The 22924-nt window shown below is 35.8% G+C and overlaps 2 protein-coding genes across 3 annotated transcripts in view; one reads left to right on the top strand and one right to left on the bottom strand.

Annotated features, from left to right (window-relative positions):
* The first annotated feature begins 4066 nt into the window (after positions 1-4066).
* Positions 4067-22924, top strand: part of LOC133527449 (uncharacterized) — a 34004-nt gene continuing 15146 nt past the window's right edge. The window contains exon 1 of one of the 2 annotated variants that reach the window (XM_061864468.1): positions 4067-4502. In XM_061864468.1, the coding sequence (XP_061720452.1) occupies positions 4284-4502 (219 nt within the window). In that variant the 5' untranslated portion in view covers positions 4067-4283. Of the gene's footprint in view, positions 4503-14105; positions 14278-22924 lie in introns of those variants that run through there. The other variant, XM_061864479.1, reaches the window with a different exon arrangement.
* LOC133527522 (uncharacterized) lies at positions 9728-13346 on the bottom strand. Its single transcript, XM_061864571.1, has one exon. It carries the CDS (start codon positions 12277-12279, stop codon positions 11620-11622), a length of 660 nt encoding a protein of 219 aa, XP_061720555.1. The 5' UTR covers positions 12280-13346; the 3' UTR covers positions 9728-11619.

The following is a 22924-nucleotide window of genomic DNA, read 5'->3' as shown; positions in this document are numbered from 1 at the left end:
GGGATCCAAGAAGAATTTAGGGAACTCCTCATTTTTTAAAGGCACGTGTATGGTGATTTGGGTGTTTTCTTAAGCAAATCGAGCATTTTCTCTCAAAAACCATCAATTTGATGAAGTAGATCTGAGTATGATGATTGTTTGATGATAATGATGATGATTTTTTTAAATGTAGTATGTCCGATTAGTTGAGGGATTGGGTCAGTGGCGGAGCGGAGTATAGATTTAGAGTAGTGGCAGTAGGAATGATTTCACAGACGGACTCGAGGAAAATCCTAATTATTTATTAAAGTTAACGAATTTAGTGTAAAACATGATTGTAATTTTAATTTTTGGATCACGCGTCACTTATAAGCTCTTAACAATGCCTTAAAACTAAAAATTTATAAATAAAACTTTATACAAAAAAAAGTAAAAAGACTTCAAAAAGGATAAAATAAAATATTATCTTATTTTATCCTTTTTGATATCCTTATTATCCAACTGATATGTTTGAAGTCGGTGCCAAGCCAAGTAGTAACAATATCGGTTGTTGCGAATGCAACTTATTATTATATAAAAATATTCCCAATGCAGTAGCTAAACGCAGCCGTCGGGCTACATCAATTGATCAAATATTGCAAAATCACTCTTTCATCATCCTCCATACTATCAACACCCACTTTCTACATTTAACAGTTTTGGCAAGAACCCTTGTAAACGAGTACCTTTTGGAAGATTATACCTAACACTTCTTTATAAATCGAAGTTTTATTTGAGTCGTCGAGATCCTGCCCTGCACGGCTGCTACACCGGTCAAAATTAATAGGTTTATGTCGTAGTAATAGGTATTATAAACGTGGAATTAATTCGGTCTGTCTCTTTTAGCTTTTCATGGCTAAACATCTGAATCGTTTGAGGAAAAATTAGGCATGAAGGTAAAAAGTTTAAGTGCCGAAGACGGTCTTTGAATTGTTTTATAATGTGAAATGAAGTTCTCTAGACAAGTGACTGGAAATAACTCAGTCTCAATTCCACACTTGCGTGCTATTGGCAGTTCGAAAATTAGTAAAAATAGCTTTTTTTTAAAATACGAGGGCAAATAAACGCATTGGATTCATACTAATATACCGACAAATACGGTACGGACTGCACTAAGAGAAGGTTCGACCGTGTATTCTTAGGTACTACAGACAGTGCCGGATTAAGATATTTTGATGCCCTAATCATTTTTTGACCAATGGTGCCCACTCATCAAGATTACATTGAATTTTCTTGGTAAACTGAGTGACGTTTATTGCTGCATTACTGCTGAGAATAGAATTTTAAATCCGTCGCATCATTTTATCACAGAAATTGACACTTGACAGTGCTGTAGCAGTAATGTTGCAACAGTAGGTAATGTTGTTGTACGAATGTCATACGAATGTCACCTTTATCAAAGCTGGTCGAAACGAAATGGCCGAAATTACCTACATATATCTATCATTGAGTGCTTTACTATGAGATTAAAACCTGCTTTGGTTCACAACGTACTCGTAACCGTGACTTATACACCTGCCCAAAAATAATCCGAAAGTTTTGAAAAGTGTATTTTGTTTATAATTAGAGCAGACTTTGGAATATACAATGATCAAGTGTCAGCCAATTCGAAGGCCGTGCTTCGCATAAGGCCAAAGGCCGAACCAGCCAATGTCCTAGTGTAAGCGAAGACTTAGGACGTAGGCCGTGCTCCGCACAGGGTTTTGCGACCTCTAGAGCTTTTCTGCGAAGCATTGTGTACGAAAACGGGACTTAATCGCGTAAGTTTTAAAATCACTTCTGACCCGACGTTTCAAGGACGGCGTTGTCCCCATGGTCTCGGAGAAGACTTGGTAAAGTCAACATTATCATCTTGATGTTGGAGGTAATTGTACACTTAATTAAACGTGATTAAGTCCTATTTCCTGAAATAATAATATGTCACAATTAGGCCAATTAAATAAGATTTTTTCGAAGAATTAATTCGCCTCACGCTGGAAATCGTTTAAACAACTTCATTTGGTTCTTAAATAGCGTATAATCCAATTTCAAGTTTGGTCCGTCCCAGGTGGTATGCATATTTTTTCCCCTCTTTTTCAGTTTTGATTGTAGATTGAAAACGATACTTACGTCTGACGGAAAATTGGTTTTAATCATGATTAAAATGGATATCTAAGGATCCGAAAGTTACATTAATAAGTATTCGTGGTCCTAATTGTAAAACAACGATCACCATTTTAAATTATTTATTTTTGGTAAAAACATGTTAGTAATCCAAAAAAGCCCTCTTATTCAAGATTTTTTAGGCCATGAGCTTTGAGGGCCTCCGCGTAAGGCCAAATCAAATGTCTACGTTGGGGACATGCTTACGTGTCCTCACTCTTTTACTCTCACGACCCTTCGTTATTAGATGGGTACATGCGCACGTATCAAAAAGTTTAGTGTATAATATTTATTATACATACTTCACTACGATTGCGATGCTTATGCAGCCTGCGCGAATATTTTTCCTACGATTTGGTGCCCCCCCTAGACGTGGTGCCCTAAGCAATGACTACAGAAATTATGTTTATTGCTGTCGTATTAGGCAATGCAACGTATTGCACATACTTATATAGCCGCATCCTTATCGAATTGCACCAAAATCATGGTATGCTTCACAATTTGGCTTGGCACCGCCTTCAAACATATCAGTTGGTAAAGTAAAGCATATACTTAAAAAAGGATAATATTATATTTTATCCTTTTTGAAGTCGGTTAACTTTAAAAAAAACCCGGCCATGTGCGAATCGGACTCGCGCACAAAGGGTTCCGTACCATTATTTATAAAAAAACTGCAAAAAATATATGTTTGTTGTATGGGAGCCCCCCTTAAACATTTATTTTAATTTGTTTTTAGTATTGGTTGTTATAGCGGCAACAGAAATACATAATCACATAATCTGTAGAAATTTCAACTGGCTAAATATCACGGTTCAAGAGATACAGCCTCGTGACAGACGGACGGACGGACAGCGGAGCCTCAGTAATAGGATCCCGTTTGACCCTTTGGGTACGGAACCCTAAAAAAGGTATATTTCGTCTCTATGACGTACTAGATAGCTGCTGTCAGCTGCGCATATATAAGTATACATACAATCGTTGGTGTGTGTGGTGCTTAGCTACCTATGCCACAAGACACAAATTTAATAATTCGTAGAATAACCTTCTGTAAGGATATTACAATTCGTTTTGCGGTTTTTGAAAAAAAATGATTTATTGTTAGACTCGACACTCTTTATTGTTCCAAATTCAAAAGTTACTATTATATGCTCTTTGGTTACTACTTTCAGAATATATATTATAATAAAAAAATTAAAATAACAACTTTGGTGTCTAAGTCAGTAAGAGCCGAATTTCAGCCTACAGTGTGCCGCTGATTTCTATGGGACAGCAAAAATAGAAATCACAATTAAATTAAAATATTTGACTACTTATTTGTTCCAAACTTTTGCAGCAACCTTATAAACGTCGAAAACATGACGTTGTTTTAAAAGTTTTTGCTGTCAAAAGGAAACCTGTAAATTCCGTTTTTTACTTTGCGTTGTAGCATTTTAACTTTGTGTTGATTTTGTAACGTTACACCTACACGGCTTGAAAGGACTATTTTATTTTTGGCTCGGGAGAAGCGATTATATCACAAGTCTAATTTTGTGTCCCACCCCACTGCTGATCAGTTTTATGCGAACACCTAGTACGCTGCCATCTCTGCTCAATGTGTAAAAGCATGTCTTTCGATGAACTACTAATTCATTACTGTTACAAAGTCAACTGGTTGGGTAATGCGTGTATCAGGATGCCACTAGATGGCTCTGTATTAGGGCTGCGCAAGATTGTAGTAGGTTCATACCTACTAATGATGATAATGCATCAGAGTAATTTTATTTTGATTAATTACTATTAATTAGGTACATCCATATTTAGTTAGAGGTATTATACCTAGAAGCAAAATGCCATGTGAACAGTATTGTAAGTTGGTGTTATAGTAAATTAACAAGTTTCGATCCGACCGCCTGTTGCCGGAAAGGCGGCGTCAGGCAGGTGTCGCGCGAGGCAACCGAGGCAACGAAGCGCGAGGGCTCCGCGCTCTAGTCCGTCAGTGTGACATGTAACCTAACCGGCGTCGGGCGCGTCACATCATGAGCTGGTCGTACGCTGGCCTGCCCGTTTCATTCAATATCTGTAACACGAATACTGTAATGAGCACGTGCCTTTAATTAAAATAATGACCGTAAATTACTAATACAATGTACATGCAAGACCAAGACACCTTCACTGTAAAGCAGGAAGAAGAGTTCAGTAGACCAGTCGAGTCCATCATGCGATGTGAGGACTTCAAAAGCAATTTTGCCAGAAGACTTTCTAATCGTTACATCTCCAGATCACCCAGCTCGAGCTCAAGGCAAGGAAGTGCGTTAAAGCTGCGACCTCCCGAGACAAAAAATACAGAAGCCAACCCCGATAATGTAAGTATTTGTATGCTATGGAATGGAAGTACAAAACATAAACAAATCGTAAATACAATAATAAAGTGTGTAAATACTTCGTATGAACTTCGTAGACTATAAAAAATTAGGTAAGTATATGTTACGACCACATTATTTGTTTTGTTTACATTTTCTGATTTTCAGCCACTTCTTAATTTAACTCCATTGATTCACTTAGTGAATATTTTTATTCTTCTCTTGTTTACAAACAGGGGTGGCGTTACTATGATATTGATGCCTATCTACTCAAATGTAGTTTATTTATGTAAGAAACAAATAATAATTTCTTAAATAAATACCTGGGGTACCATAATATAGGTACTTATTAGGTAGTTAAGAAAGTTTAGTAGACATAACAGACCTACTCTTTCAGTGCTGGTTAATGGTTAGCCGTTTAATAGAAGACTATATTTACCATACTAATGCAATGCGATTTTATGACATGAGATCCTTTGTCGTAACTAACATTATAATATTTATAATGATTTTAAATTAACCGTCTGTTTTTAGTTAGCTCAATCGCAACCGTATCAGGGCAAATCGGCAAATGCTACTTAAGAGTGAAAAATGACAACAATACCTAGTATAATTATTTGACATTTACAATCGCAATTGTATTGAGTACCACATTTTTGACTAGAAATATAAGGCATTGGGGTACCTAGTACCTACTACTGTAAGCCTTACTTATGGCACGTACCTAGTGGCAAACCAATTCAGCTATCTATTGTTACAAAAACTACTCTTGCAACGGTTCTACATTCAAACATTTTACGATCTCGGAATTTCTATCAATGTTGATAAATGTAGGCAACGGCATTTACGAAGTAAAATTTTATGTTTTTTAATCGTTCTTACAAAGTGTGGGTGTACAACGATAAGTGAAAGTGCATTTTTTGCGGTATTATTTGTCTGAGACAGCTATTTACTTACCTACTTACATTCCGCACTAAATAATATTTATTTCTAAATTTGCTTAAGTAATTTACCTACCCTAATTATGGCTCTAACGACACTACCTAGGAAATACAATGATATGCATTTCGGAACATAGAAATAATATGTACCTATTGTTAGTTGTTACCTACTCTATCTATACTCAAACTACTAGTAAAAATCAAATTACGATAATAACCAGAAAGACACCTGTGCGTGAGTTGTTTACTACAAATGTAATTTTGTTTAATTAGATAACGATGTATTTAAAAAAGTTGATGATTAGGTCGCACTTATCCGGTTTTTTTTTGTAATACCTATACAAAAAAAAAACCGGATAAGTGCGAGTCGGACTCGCCCACCGAGGCTTTTTTACAAATTTATAGTTTTCTGATTTTTCCCTGTACTTGTAGTGTAATACGATATTACTTGCTAAATTTCATAGTTTTAAGTCAAACTTCCAGTTGACCCTATAAATGTTGATTTCCTTGAGAATGTCGAATTAGGGTAACGGCGGCTATTAACGCGGGTATCAAAATCGACGTCTAACACCGCGGTGTTTACAAATACGCATTTTGCAAGCAAACAGATCTATTCCCTAAGAAATAAAGCATACACAAAACAAGCTCATTCATTGGTCTATCGTGCCCATTAGTGTGCATTTGTGTGAGTGTAACAAAAAACTCGCGATTCGTCAGTTGTGTGACGGCGGCGCAAGAACCGGTTGTTCCATACAGACGCGTGACACCACAGGTAAGTGCACTCCAATCTTACTTAGTGTTTTACGTAATAGTTATGGCAAATAAACTAGTGCAATGCCTTTTAAGAGGTTGTGTATTGTTTTCTACACGATTTTGAATTACTTTTAACTTAGTTTTTGACCCGGAAATACGTTTAAAATTGAAAATAAAATACAGCGGTGATAGGCGCCAATTACTTCTGTGGTAAGTAATTCCGTGGTATGCCACGGTAATATAAAAAGTGATAGTTTTGTTATTTACTCTTTAGTTTTGGTACAAATTATCAATTTTATAATTTCTTTTATTTATTCCAATCTTGATCTATTCACGCTATTAAAGAGCTATTTCCGTGGTATGGAAAGTATTTAACTAACCCTTAATTTTTAACAAAAACTTCAGCACCGATTTCCTTGTTTCTATGGGAACCCTTAATCTGTCAACTTTTTTTTATTTTGAGTTAAAACCTAAAATTTACTTGCCAGTTATGTGATTTTGTCTTTACAAGAAGCTTGTAATATACGTGTTTGATTTGATTTGAAAAACCATCTGTGTTTTATTCTTTTTATGGGTCGGAATTAGGTTTAATTAAACTCCAAATTAAGCCTATTACCGATGGTATGATCAGATTACCCTCGGTAATAGAATGTATAGAAATCTATTACCGACCCAGAGAAATATCGAATGGGTCGGTAATAGGCTCTTAAAGAGTTATCTATTACCGAGTGACTATTTGGTATTGTATTGAAATATCGCATTTAGGGTACAGCAAGTACAGATTTCGTTGATAAAATTTAGACTTCAGTTATCATTATCAGATTTAAATTCTTCTGTTTTCTGATTCAGTTATTACTCTGACAAGGAAGGGTACCCAACTGCCGGACATTTCCGATTAGATTTTTTTTTATATAATTTTATTTATACAGTAGTCCAAAATCTCAGACATGATTTTTTTTAGCTATAAGAATCAGCAATAAGAAAAGTACTGTGATTTGTTAATTATAAACGGGTAAATTATAACACATAATATGTGAGAGACTTTATTTAACTTAATTACCTTACCAAAAATATTAGAATTAAAATTTTTCATGTTTTTATATATAGTCGAAATTTTATAAGGTGGACGTTTACCATTTCACTGTGGTAAACTTTCACTCAGGTGGTAAAAGTCCAGCTTATAAAATTTCGACTATAATTTACGCTGTGCCTTATGAGTAAATGTTACTTACTTGTTTTTTTTTGTGCAGCTAATTATGTCAGTAAGACAAATTCTTATCAATCTTTATAGCATTTAAAAATAACTTTATTTAATAACAGGCAGGCCTATTTGTCATATACGTCCGTAGTAAAACTTTACTAATAGTAATTTTTGTTGTTTTACATGTAAAACATTCAACTTATAACTTGTTATACAGGTACTCGTGGGTACTTGGTAAGTTAACTATTTAATAGTATTTGATTGTGCCAAAGTGTAATTATAATCTCTTCGAATATATCTCTTATTTTTAAACATACTCCTATAGTTTTATTTTTTATTTTTGTGTCATTATTAAAGTTAATGACACAAAAATAATATACAGAACCCACGTCGTTATTATTGTTTTAACCCTCGGTATTAGGTTTCGAATTTTGAGTTTGATTTCTATTAACGAGTGCAGAAAAATCATGCCAATTGTACCCTCGGTAATGAAAGCTCAATTCGCGATAATAGAATCACAGCCTGTCCCTTGCCACGGTAATAGAAGATTTGGTCATTTTGGCTTCATAAAATATTTTAATACATATAATAACCCAAAATGAATCCAAAAACGTGTGAAACGGAAAGTTCATTAAATACTCTGATGAAAAAAAAATATTCCTGGCTGTTAGACAGCATTGATACCCTTAATTTTTGGATCTCTTTTGAAAAGTTCCTTAACTACCACGGTAATAGGTGCCTTTACCCTATACGTTTTTTGCGACATAAACGGCCGTATCTTTTTTACGTTAACTTAGAAGTTTGAATTTTTCACAGCTTCAAGTGACTATAGACCTGAGTATATGGTTTTAATTTCAATTCATTACCTCCACACGTTTCCGAGATAAAGGGAATTGACAGACAGACAGTGATATAAGGGTTCCGTGATTATCACTTTCTAAGGATATATTGACGGAACCCTAAAAATAGTGAATGGAAGGTTAGCTTTGCTTGCAATTTTATTAATTAAATCATCATATTAAAAAAATTGTTTCGTAAGCGGAAACGTCCGCTGATGAGCTTATATTTTTTACAAAGGGAAATATTTTAATGTTATTTGTATAGTTTCTATTCCTAAGAGAGCGCGAGCCTTGTGCTCATATAATACTTTGACACCAGTTCTTGTCAATCAATCTCTACATAGGCATTTAAAAGAACGACTTCAATTTGTTTTTCTAAGCGAAATTCACTAAGTTAATAAGCAATGAACTTGAGTACTCTTTAACAATTACTTACCTTCAATTTGAAAGAAGGACTACACTCAAGCCATATGTGGAACATCTTAATTCCTGAGTAAACTTGAGGATTTTTATGGAATATAAGTACCTAATTTAAAAAGACTTCCTATGACATGCATGACAATTAAAACTACCGAGCTAGATATTACGTTCACGTTTGTGCCTTTCGCAGTACCGACCTTAGTCCGTAAAGTATAGAGTCGAATTTTGGAATATAGCTGAAAAAAGCATCCAACTGGCCTCGTCCATATTTAAATACGTTGTTTTAATATATAATTTACCTATATAGCATTCCGTGACAGTGTTGCACACATAATTCACCTCTTTACATATAATTAAAGTCTTTATGAGCGTCTTAGCTCATTTATGTATATTTAAAATTGTTAACCAAAGTTTAATTGGCCATTTTATTTAAAGTTGGGACGTTACGTACCCCGGGCGGAAAAGTGCAGTTAAATATGTTACATGTGAATCTACAGCATATATAAAACATTTATTCATCAATAATATGTACATTAAATATAATAACGCGGAAACGCGCTTTGTTTTGGTAATTCACGACCAGGTAGAAGTGCGTATCTCAGACTTACTCCAAACTTGTAAAAAAACTATCTTTAAATGAGATATTATTTCATTGTTTTTATATTGTTGTGTGTTGACGATTCTTATTGGGAGATATTATTTGTGTTCTTTTATTAATTTATCGTTTTTATTTTTATTGTTCTCGTATTTACGTAAGTTTTGACATTGTACATTTATATTTTGGATTTTTGTAAGTATTTACCTACTTACTGTTTCTCTTATTTATTCTAATTGTATTGACAATCCTTATTGGAGCTATAATTTTATTTCATTAGTATTGTTATTATTTTCATTTTTATTATTTTATTTTGACGATCATGATAGAAATTCTTATATTTTTGACATCAATGCAAATTTATTATGTAATTGTCTTTTCATGAAATAAATCATCTAATCTAATCTAATATTTAACTTTTACGAACAATATGGCGCTTAAAATATATGCGAAAGGGTGATATAACTAGGAGCCACGAACATAGTGTCAGAAGTTGTGTGGATTTCAAACGAAAATAATGCTTAGTTATATAGACAACTGAATTATCCGCTTTTAACCCGGATACGCACTTATCCTAGCATTCCACTAAAACAAAAATTTCGGTTAGCAGCATCTTTTGCAATTAAAAACACATTGAAAGAACTATATTTTCTGCAGTTCCGTTTATCTAACGTTTATCTCACTTCTGGCTGATGGTTGCATTTCAGCTAAACAGGCATGAAATCTAGGGTTCGCTTTATTTTGTCGTCCATGATTGTCCGGGAGAAATCATAGACTGAAAATACAATATATGTAATTGATAATAAGGACTGTTTTGCGGTAATTTAATATATGTTTGAAAGGCGGCAATATATACTTTCAAGAGCAAACGGTAAATATATTTATTGAAACAGTACAAATAAAGTCATGTCTGTAAAATAATCACTCAGCGAGCAGTTTGAGAATACGGTATAATGTTAATTCTACGGCGGAAGTGGCACAGCAATACTATTGTGCTTCCAAACGTTCTCGTGATATGAAAGGGAGATAGCAAAAACCATTGTTTATCGCCTTGGAGCCTGTGGTTTGAATGTGAGAAAACAGATTTACGAGTATGATCAGACCCTAGCATAGGGGGAAACGTAACGCAGCTCTTCCTGCAACAATGCCTCACTGGATATCTTATAAAAAACTTTACCAAAAAAGCAGTTGTATATCTTATTTTATCCATAATATTTAATATAGTATAAAGGAATGGCTTCATAAAACAGTTTACAGTGTACAGTGTATACAACTCTAATAGTATACTTGTACGTTAAGAAGATTATACGAAAATAATGTCCAGTAAAAAAAACAGTTTACCTACAAACAACAGTCTTCACCAAATAGTGATTATCGAGAAAATATCCAAATCACTTTTGATGTAAGCATAATTTACCTAATCGGTCCAGCCGTCTTAGAAAAAACGAGATCCATGTATTAAAAAATGAAGTTTTTGACGAATTGGAAACCTTCTCCTTTCCAGTTGGTTAAATGAAAATACATAATAGGTAAAAACACTTTTTTAAGTCGCTGTTGACGGCTTTTGGTCTGTCACACTTTTGCATGAGTTACACACACACATACCTGTGTACATACAGTTGTACCCTCAATGTGTCGCTCTAGCCAGAGCAGCATATCTTGCTTCTGACTTGTATTATATTTGTTGCAAATAGTAAAAAATGCTATATAAATGGAATTAAGTATCCTATAATAGTACATTATGATGCAAGTGTGCTAAGTTGGTCATCACACACGAGGCGATATAGTGCGCGCGAGCTGAAAGCGAGCGCGCAATAAGAAAGCCGATGTGTGTAATGACTAAAGCACACGCGTTTCATACGACGTTTTTCAACACACTTGCGAGGAAAATACAAAACTTATAAATTAAGTTTTGTCAAAACAGTAAAAGTACAATTTTCTAAATGGTGGCTCACAGCTTTAACATCGAATAATGGCACCAAAGCGTGCTTGGCTTGTAGGCACTTATTCGCAAGTTCATTGAAGTAAGCTACCATCACGTTTTCCAAGAAACACTGGTCGTTTTTGTTTATTTTCCATTGAATAAAAGTTTCATATGCCGCCAATTATTTCTCACCCGATTTTGATGGTAAAAGGCTATCGTTCTCGGCTCTTGCCTCTATTAGTATTACTGGCATCGTCAATTTAATGTGTTCTTCATTTTCAATGCTTGAAAATGTCATTATCGTCAATATATAAACTAAAAACATGTAAAACTATTCCAATTTTATATCAAATACGGAAAATGGCTATTTTTTTTACGCTCGTTTCCAATGCGCGCGCAAGGCTAAGGTGCGAACGAAATCGGCAAACAGCCAATGTCATCATCCTCCTAGCGTTTGTCCCGTACTGTGACGGGGTCCGCTTTCCTACTTTTCTCCTTCCACTTCGCTCTATCCTGGATGTCGTTTTCCGATAACCCACAGGCGTTTAAATCTTTGGCGATGACATTGCGCCAACGCTGCCTTGGTTTGCCCCTCCTGTTTGGGCCTGGTAAGGCAAAACTAAGGGCTTTGTTGCCTACGTATTCTGGCGGCCTTCTTTTGACATGCCCAAACCACCTCAGCCGACTTTCTTTGAGCTTCTCGGCGACGTCTCTCACCCCGAGGCTACCACGGATGTGTTCGTTTCGAACCCTATCAATCCTGGAGACGCCTGACATCCACCTCAGCATCTTCATATCTGCCACATGGATGGCTTGGACATGTCGCTGGGTCACTGGCCATATTTCGCTGCCATAAGTAAGGACCGGTCTTATGATGGTATTGTACACGAGGCCTTTCATTTTTATCGGCATTTTACTGTCGCAGGTCACACCAGTCACCTCTCTCCACTTTAACCAGGCGGCCGCAATCCTGTTTTGAATGTTGATCTCCAGTAATCCGGAATCGTGCACAATGCTCCCAAGATATTTGTAGTGGTTGCATTTCTGTACTTCCTGTCCGTCAACCAATATTGGCTCGGAGTCTGAATCGGGGACATTGCACTCCATGAACTGCGTTTTTGGACACTCAACATAAGACCGCCTCTCTGCAACTGATGCTTCCACGACAGTAATAATCTTTGTAGCTCTTTACGGCTCTCAGTACATACTGCCACGTCATCCGCATATATAAATGTCCACCGTGCCTCGTTCTGAGCACTCTCCGTGAGAGTATCTAGCACCAAGCTAAACAGGTACGGGCTTAACACCGACCCCTGATGAACTCCTTCTGTGACTGGTATTGAGCGAATTACTCCCACAGTGGTCCTGATCACTGACCTGGCTTCCCGGTACATGTCGGCAATTACAGTGACGTATGCTTCGGGGATGTTCTTAGTCCGAAGACACCACCATATTGTATCACGAGGCACACGGTCAAATGCCTTTTCCATATCCAGAAAGGCCATATACAGCGGTTTCTTCTTAGCCCGGTATTCTTCAACGATGGTATTGAGAGCAAACATTGGGTCAATGGTCGACATGCCTGGCACAAAGCCGAACTGGTTGAAAGAGAGCGTGATTTCCATCCATAATCGACAATTAATCACTCGCTCGTACAACTTCATGGTATGACACATCAACTTTATGCCTCTGTAGTTGTTGCTGTAGTTGTTGATAAAATTGAACAGATTTGCCAGTAACACAACTTCTTTATAAACACTTCCAGGCTTCAATTGGAATGCCATCTGGTCCTACGGCTTTTTTGTTGACCATCTTGTTTAAGGATTTCTTGACTTCCGATGGTGATATATGTGCTATCATTCCTTTATTAAGTTGCGGTGTCGGAAGACTCAAGATGGGACTTTTAGTATTCAGAAGTACGTTGTAGTACTCGTACCAGCGCTATAAAATATTCCTATCGCTATACAGTATTTGTCCATTCGAGCCCTTTAGCAGATTCGTTTTTGTGATGTCTTTAGTTGCCTGATTTCGTCTCTTTGCAAGTTTATATATGTTTTTCGGGCCTTCTTTACTCTCCAAGCTGTCGTAAATACCTTTCAGGGCTTTGGAACTCTTGAGATTTTTATATTATTCCCTATCTTCATCCGTTATGTAAAATAGCTAATATTTTGGTAGGTATCTATTCGACGGATGGAGATCAAAGCGATAAAATGTTATGTTTATTCATTAATGTAATTTTCGAGATAATGTAATCTATAAATAATGTTTGGTGTGATAAAACCTTTTTGAACTAACATTTGAATCCTAATAGTTGGTTAATAAAAATGTATTAGCGACCAAATTAAGAAGGCTATTATTAGCAATCAGTTACCTTCTTAACTCAGTCGGATAATATAATGAAAAAGCACGAGTGTTATAATATATTGAAAAAGCACGCGTGTTTAAATCTAGGATTATGAGCCAAAACTCGGTGAAATAAAAACGTCGTTTTGAGCAAGTGTGTTGAAAAATTATTCTGAAATTATACCATGTGATTTTTGGTAAGTTTAACAGGTTTCAATTGTACATTAACCCAGAGACAAATTAGGCATAGACAGTTCACTCGATTTCGCATTAATGACGAAATTTTATAGGTATCAGTACCAGTGAGAGTTTGTTAATCTTTCTAATTATACATATTGCTGTCATTTTTGTATAATTGTTCGTTAAAAGCCTAAAAATCTTTTAAAACTATAAAGTAAGTTCCATTTGCATCTTGCACAACAACTGCACTTGAGCTAGCACTGATCGATAATGCAAACATCGCTGCACTGCTACCAGGATGTCAGATTTGCCAGGAGATCAATGCAGTTACAGGACATGCGCGCAAGACCTACATATTCTTAGAATATTACCTAGTAACACTAGCAATACCTTGTGATTGAAGTTAGTTTCGTTATTTATGCGGGAATAAAAATGCTTCGTAAATACATATTATAAGATTAAGTCTACAAGAAATTAAGTTACGTGTATTCTCATCTCTTAGTTTTGGACATGATAATGGATTGGCTGAAATTAACAGCACGTCTGTTGGTGTTTCAAGAGCAACAACTATTTATTGTTAAGGTAAGGAAAGTGCATTGTCTTGAGCATCGAACGTATCGAACTTTAAAGGTAATCATAGTAAGTGGTTAAAGAGAAACGGTGTTATTTGCATGCAGGTATTTACGGAATATATCTGGACAGGTGTAGTTGCCATAACAACGGGTTTTATGTAAATTATAAGGGAGCTGGAGCGTGCATTTGAGAAATGTTATAACCTTCAAATTGGACTGTAAAGAACCATTTTTTTCTGTTTAATACTGTCTTGTTCGACTGACCTATTTTATTAAAATTCCCATACACAATATTTTATTATTCAACTTTCCGTCCAACCGTGGATGAAAACCAAATATTATATAAAATTGGTATTAGTATTAACGATTAGTCTACCGAGTTCCTGTAAGATTTCATTAAAACACTTAATATGTGTTATTATTATACTTTTAAATAGACATACTTGCCAAAATCATAACTTTAAATAGTTAAAACAGTAATTAAACTTTCCATGATAAATTCCGGTCAGCACTTTATAAGGTTCCGTACTAAAAAGGTCCAAAAGGAGCCCTTATGGTGCGACTCTGTCTGTTCTTCCGTCCGTCCGTCTGTCTGTCACATTGCTAAATATCTCGAGAACTCTAATAAATCTGCTATCGATTTAAAATTGGAATAGTTATGAACAACGCTGACCCAGACGCATTGAAAGTGTTATTTTTTATTTTATTTTATTTTATTAAATATGGAATATCCTCAATATAAAAAAAGTTACTAGGTCTGTTACTAGGTCGAGTGGAGAATCGTTTGAAAGAGTTCAAATTACAAATTTCGTTTTTTTATAGTAGTCAACTAGGAACGCTTATAGTTTCGCCATGTGCGTCTGTGTCTGCCTGTCTGTCCTTCCAGGTTTTGCTCGGTGATCATTAGTGATAGATAGCTGCAATTTGGCATGGATACGAGTATATAAATCAATCACGCCAAAAAAGTGGTAGAATAAAAACATGGAAAAATATTTTTAGGGTGCCTCCCGTACACTTTTTTTTCGTTTCAACTCAAAAGAGATTTTAGGATACGGCTGTCTAATCCAATAAGGGGCTTCACCAGCCATTGTTTCATAAATTAAATATCTTCGGAATTAATCACTTTCAAAGAAAAAAAGGCATCTCCCCTCAAATTTTTGAACTATAGATCCAAAAAATATAAAAAAAAATTGTGAAAGTATAGCTTAGTAAAAACTTTTAATGAAAACTAAGCGAATATGATCGGTTAAGCCGTTTCTTGAGTTATCGTAAAAAGTCTTCCCTTCTTAGTACAAACAAAGACGTACAAAGCGCCGCGAAGGTATTCCCTTCTGCTGACTGTACATAATGCATACTAATAGCCCCCGTTCAAGGCAGTCTACTGTGACGGATGTGTAACTACGGAACCCTACGCTGAGCATGGCCCGACAGGCTCATGGCTGGTTTATTTATTTATTTAAGCGCTGGCAAAGGGCTAAAAGTACAGGATGTAACAAAAATAGTGGGGATCCGTTTAAGGGTATATTCGGTATCGTGTTATGATTAGGAAAAAATAAAAGAATATTTTTTTGACTCGAAAAATTTTTGGTCTTTGTTTGGAGGGTTGGCCGAATTTGACGACCTGCCCCATAACTTTTTTCGTGACAATTATTTTTTCTACTTTTTCTTACACGATACCGAATTTGTCCTTAAATGAAATCCTCTCTATTTTTGTTATATACTGTATATATATCTACATTTTTGGTGTTATTTAGCCCTTATAAAAAACACATATGTACTTTTTAAGTAGTAGGTATACCTTAGTGTATAGGCCGCTTAAAAAATTTCCTAGAGAAAATAGGGGCTCTAGAGACCTTTTAGCCGGGGGTAACTGAAGTTCTTGACATTTCAAAGGTTATTGCAAAAATAACTACTACGTTCGGTTGCACCAAGTACATTTATAATATATTCATGACATACTTAAATGGTTTTGTCTTTCTAACCACCTGTTTTTAGGGTTCCGCGGTCAACTATTTATAACCCTTATAGTTTCGCCATGTCCGTCTGTCTGTCTGTCAAAGGCTTTGCTCTGTGATCGTTAGTGATAGAAAGCTACAATTTGGCATGTATATACACCGTGGGCCAATTAAACCCGACAGATTCTAACCATGAATTCCAGAGGTCATAAGGACCAAAAAATGTAATATGAGTTTTGGCCAAATTCACCATAAACAGTTTTATTCTTGCAATTTTTTTTTTAAATTGTAACAACTTTTCACAATAATTAACATTACCTCTAAAAAAAGATCGATTTCAGGAAACTTTGTGTGCCATTTTAGTCTCTAAATGCGGTCAAGAATACACCTTTAAAATCTGTCGGATTTCATTGGCCCACTGTGTATAAATCAATCAACAAACAGTGGTACGAGTAAAATAAAATAAATTTGTTAGGGTACCTACACATAAATTCGAAAGAAAAAGAATCGTGTAAATAAAGCTTAATATGTATCTACGGACATTCAATGAAAACTATAGCGAACATGATCAGTTAAGCCGATTTTGAGTTATCGCTTATAGTAAAGACTTACGAAATCGCTGTGAATTATTATGTACATGATACTTACTAATAGCATCCGGACAGGTAACTACGGAAGTCTACACTGAGCATGGCTTGACATGCTCTTGGTAGGTTTTTAAAATAAATATAATAGGTTTTTAAACAGACGTAGTGTTGATTTTGGGAAATATACTATTACTATGAGAAAATAAGTTACGTAGTTCATTAAACATATGTTAGAAATATAGGGCGTTTAAATTAACAAGTAATGTGAGATTAATTTGAGGACGAAAAGAGACGACGACATACAAAGGAACTCTCCATTTTCTTCTCTAGATATTGACATTATTTATAATATTTTTATAAAATTAGATGTTTTGATTATATTATTTAATTGATTCAATACCAGCCCTTTGAATTTCCTTCTTAAAAATTCTCATACGATGTGTACATACTTATTATGTGTAATTTACTACTAGTAATAATTTAACAAAATCCGTAATAAAATATGATATACACAGAGGTATTACAGGAACTGTACAAATTAATAAGTTATAACAAAAAAAAATTTTTTTTTTTTAATCTAACACTTGGCCTCGAGGCATTATATCAGAGATGCTATGCGTTATGCGAGGAAACCGCCAGCTCTTCGGTCACCAGTTATTTACGTTAACCAGACGCTTCGCGATTTCAGGGAAAAACTTGTGCGTGCTGGGACTCCATGGACCTAGAATTTCAACGCCAAATGGCACAAAATGGTAGGTACTTTCTACCGAAGGTCTTATATTTATTACGTTTCAAAATTTCGCCGCTCCCCCCGCTTTTGCAGTAGTCCATTGGAGTTGGGACGATGCCAGCGTGTCTACGCAGGTAGCATCCCACAGTAACACCCATCCCAAGCTCCAAGGAACTAAGGACGCTTCATCAGGCCTCTTGCCATCATCCCTGATAATGCCAGTCGGCTGAAGAAGAGCAGGCACATAGATGGTGGCAAGATGCCGAGGGATTATGTCATTAAACGACGCATGTCTTGAAAAACGGCCTGCACTTTTTTGACAAGATATTCCATGGTGTCCCAGTGGGTCCACATCCATGCCACAAGAGCATATGTGTGGCATACAAACCGAAACCCCGAGCCGCAAACCAATCGACAGTCTAAGGGAGGTCGGATCTAAGAAAGTACCAGTATGTAGCTATAGTAACCACTTTAAACTAATAATAAATTATTTGTACGTTTTGTACGTTAATAAAATAGTTAATTGCTTTCACTTAATACCTAATAGAGTACCTATGTTTTACGAGTGAAACGATTATGAGTTATTATTGGGTTTCTTGACGGCCTGAATTGGTTCCTGTCGTGCATTAATGCATGAGTGCGCCAAACTGATTAACTAAACACGTGAATATCGCGTTTGGGTGCGTGAGCGACGATTTCCAGGATTATGCGCTTACAAGTCACTATTGTGCGATTGCAAGGGACAACGGTTTAGCCAATTCTTAATTTATCTTGGAATGCGAATCGATGCTCTATTATTCGATTATTATTTGATTATGGTTTCTGTTCGCTTCAATTATTCCATTGATCGGTTAATATAATCCATATAGCACATCCCTTAATTGATAAACCATATGTTACTAAGGGCGGTTGCAGACTAGCGTATTTTTACGCGCGTATACGGTTGTTTTGGCAGAACAAACTTATACGCGCGTTAAATTGTCCTACATTTGGTTTTTATAAGCTTACGAGTGCGTTACATTTCCCTATAGTTGTTCTATTATGAGCTTACACGCTCGTATAACACGTTAATCTAACTGGCCTAATCCAGTAAGTTTATTTTTTTAGGGGTTTATTTAATTATATTTGGCTATAAATAGTTTGGTTCTAAATACAGTGGTTAAGAGTCCGGTAACGAAATTTTTCGAGTGCGATCAACTTTTTATATTTAGGTATTTAAGTCCAATATTTAGTTTAATATATCTGTAGTTTATTGAAGAATGTGAAGGTCATGTCTTGACTGTGCTATATTAGGTACTCGATAAAGCTAGAAAGGAGTGGTGCAGTCACTTCAGATGTGGATGATAAGTTGATAAGGTGTTTATCTAACTAAGGCAGTTCGAGAGTTTAAAACCAAATAATACAAATAATAATAGATTAATGTTACGATAAGTAAAATCCAAACACTTTTGATATTTATAACTAAAGTGCTATGCTCAAAAGTGGATAGTGACCTGCCTATAAAGCCGATGGTCCCCGGTAGTAAAATTCTTCGAAATCATATGTACAATTTAAGGTGTAATAAAAATGAAATGTTGTCAATTTTAATCAGATACATTTTTCGCCATATAATTATGTACGACTCTCAATGTGCCCACAGGCGACAACAAAGCTATATCACGCTTTGATAATTATTTCATAATAAAGCCTACTTCACGTGCGACTGTTTGTAGTATTGTCGACGATCAGTTTGGCCTAGTGACTAGTGACCCTGCCTACGAAGCCGATGGTCCCGGGGTCAATTCCTGGTAAGGGATTTATTCGTGTAATGAGCATGGATATTTGTTCCTGACTCATGGGTGTTTTCTATGTATTTAAGTATTTATAAATATTTATATATTACATATATCGTTGTATAAGTTCCCTCAACACAAGCCTTATTGAGCTTACTGTGAGACTTAGTCAATTTTGTGAAATAATGTCCTATAATATTTATTTCTTTATTTATTATTTAACATGTTTTAATAAGTTAGGCGCTTTCGTATTAGTCTTACGGATGATTATTTAGAAGAACGTCTTTCAACAGCGACGCTCAAATTTAAAATTGCTGTTGTGTGCCCAATGATGAAAATTTACAAAAAACATCGTATATGTTAGGAGGAGTAATATAAATAGGATCGAGGATGTTTTTAGAGGCTAGCCAGAACTAGCACTAAACAGAAACGAGTGGAAAAAGAGGAGGGACACCTTTGCGCAGCACTGGGACACAGTTGGCTCTTAATACAAATAAATAAATCTTATACCTTTAAACGAGCAATTCTTGTACAATATGTATATATATTTCTGTGATCTCGGAAACGGCTCTAACGATTTCGCTGAAATTTGGTATATGGGGGTTTTTGGGGGTATACAATCTATCTAGATTAGCCTTATGTTTGGGAAAACGCGTGTTTTCGAGTTTTCATGCGTTTTTCTTGCGACGCAGAATATGGTCGCTAATTTCGTGTTGCCGGCCACTGTCCGTCTGGTCCAGCGGGTTAAGACGCGGACTGCTAAATGAGTGTTACGGGTTCGAATCTCGCCCGGTGACTAACTTTTGTTTTTTTTATATGTGGTTTTTTTTTTTTTTAATAGCCTGTTTGAGTGTCCCACTGCTGGGCAAAGGCCTCTCCCCTTGATTTCCACGGTTCCCGATTTGGTGTTTCCTCCGGCCAGTTGTTCAGGAAGCTGTCCAGGTCATCCCGCCATCTCCGCCTGGGCCTGCCCCGTCCACGTCCCTCTACCGGCATCCACTTGGTGGCTATGCTAGCCCACCTCTCTGGGTGCATGCGGTAGACGTGACCGGCCCAGTCCCATTTTAGTCTAGCGGTTTTCTCACCAACGTCAGCAATGAGGGTTTTTTGAACGCAGCGTGGTGTTTCTTATCCGATCCGTTAGTTTAATACCTAGAATGCTGCGCTCCATAGCGCGTTGGCAAACCTTCAGTTTGGACTTCTGAATCTCTGTGAGTGACCAAGCTTGGGCCCCGTAGGTTAGGACAGGCAGAATACACATGTCAACGAGTTTGCGCTTCAGTGACAATGGAAGGTTACCCTTCATTAGCTCTTTCATGGACCATGTGTTTATATATAATTTTTTAATTTTTATTGTTTTAGACAAGTTTAATTTAGTAAAAAAAATGTAGTTAAGATTATCACCACCATAGACCACCAAATTACAATAAATAGTTATAACCGAGCAAAGCTCGGTCGCCCAGGTACTAATAACAATAAAATAGTACATTACGATACAAGTGCGAAAAATAGGAAATTCGAAACGAGTGGCGATAAATTAAAACACGACCGAAGGGAGTGTTTTAAATCGACACGAGTTGCGAATTACCTATTCGCACATGTATCGTACAACGTTTTACAGTACATATGGCCCTTTAAATGTTCGACACAGTAACGTAATATGCTACTTCTCGCACTAGTGCTATAAAGTAGCCCCATATGTACTGTAAAATACCTAAGGATCGATTTTATTTTTTGACCAAACATTTGTATGTTAAATTTTATATTATGTTGTATGTTAAATTTTAAATATATTATGTAAAGAGCCCATTAACTGCTTATCAATATAGAGTTAAAGTTTTGTGTAAATATTTTTATAAAATCCCACTCGAGCGTTTTATGTAGGTACGTATAGAAATTTGGATGCAGTGGTGGTACCTTTTCTCTGCAACTGACTGTACATGCACACTCATCCGTGAACTCATTTTCGATCACACACCCACTGCGAAACGGGATCATTCGCTATTGTTTATTGTCTTACCGGTAGCAGCGTAGAGGCTTGATAATTATCAATCATGCGGTGACAAATACCGTTACTGACTTACTTATTAATAACTATGTAGAAGATCTCAAAAGAGTATAACCTGATTTGACGAAATTCAAGTTCGAGTATGATACCACCTTGGAGGTTATTTAACCGACAATTTTTTTTTCAATATTACTATACATAATAAATAAATTATTACGTAGACATTAAAGAATTCTAATAGTGCCACATCTTAGTCAAGTTTTTAACGGTCTTTATTTAATCTTTGAAAGAAGAATTTTAAATTACTTTTACGTATTTATTTTAGGTATTTCTCACATGAACTGCGTGCCCGAGGCCAAGCTAATTTCTAAATCATCTTGGTTTATTTTATTCTATTTTGTATTTGTACGATAATATATAATAATCATACCGAAATAACAAAATGTAAAAGCCACATTTTCCGCGGAATACCAATTTGAATCTGTACCCCTAGTGTAACTTTGATCGACATCATAACGTGACGAACGCGTTTGCGTTAAGTCTCATTTTGTATAGGATTTTGAGTTTCCGTCCGCTTGGCGCGCTCTTTCGAAATCCAATACAAAATGAGACTAAACGCAAACGCGTACGTCACGTTTGGAAATCGAATTTATTTACACTAGGGGTACTGCTGTGGTAAATACTGCGGAAATATGCTGGCATGCGAGTATGCTTCATCGTTACTATACCACCACCGTAGTAACGATTCAAAACGTAAGTACTTTCAACTATAAACAAAATAAATTAAAACAAACTATTAAAGACAGAAATCTACAGAAAATGATTATTGAATAACATGTGTGTCTTATACTCCATCCCAGATAAGATTAAACAGAAGGAAAAATGGTTCTTTATATTAGTGCGATTTTTAGGTTGTCATTCAAACCTTGTAAATAAAATATCGAACAAGAACATATTTCCACCCAATTTTCCACCAATCATTTTAGCGACTTTTACATCATAATTTGTAAATAATAAGATATTATTATTGTAATCTGTTTTACAAGGTGGCTAGGTTGTTGCTTAACTCCCCGTGCTCACATTGATACCGCGTAAATTACAAGCAAATCATTACAAAATTCTAAAAGTGGAAGCTTGATCGTTGCGAGGATCGTATCAAAGCACGAGGGTTAAACAAACTTTGATATAAAATGAAACATATTTTTTTTACCGCACCAACGCGTGGAAAATACTAACTGTAAAAACAAACACAAAAAGAAGCCAATGAAGCGACTTTGCTTTACTTCTGAATCTTTTGCTTAATGGTTCAGGATCTTTCATTTAGTGATCTTCTAGAATTTAATTTTATTTGGAATGAAGAATAACCATACATCACAGTTTGCTTAAATTCAATCAAAATCGCAATGGAATATCAAGATTGACTATGCTCGCTAAAACTCGTACTGACGTGTCAAAATTAAATTTGACATCAAATTACAAAAGACAAGGTGTTATTATTATTACCAATTCGTGTTATCTTACGTGCTGCGTTATTTTTCTTTACGTGCTCTGGTACCTACTATGCTCGTTCCGTGCGACTGCGCACACCACACACCTGAATGTTCA

The sequence above is a fragment of the Cydia pomonella genome, chromosome 1, assembly GCF_033807575.1.
Source record: "Cydia pomonella isolate Wapato2018A chromosome 1, ilCydPomo1, whole genome shotgun sequence".
NCBI classification, from domain to species: domain Eukaryota; kingdom Metazoa; phylum Arthropoda; class Insecta; order Lepidoptera; family Tortricidae; genus Cydia; species Cydia pomonella.
This window is presented reverse-complemented; position numbering and strand designations above follow the sequence as displayed.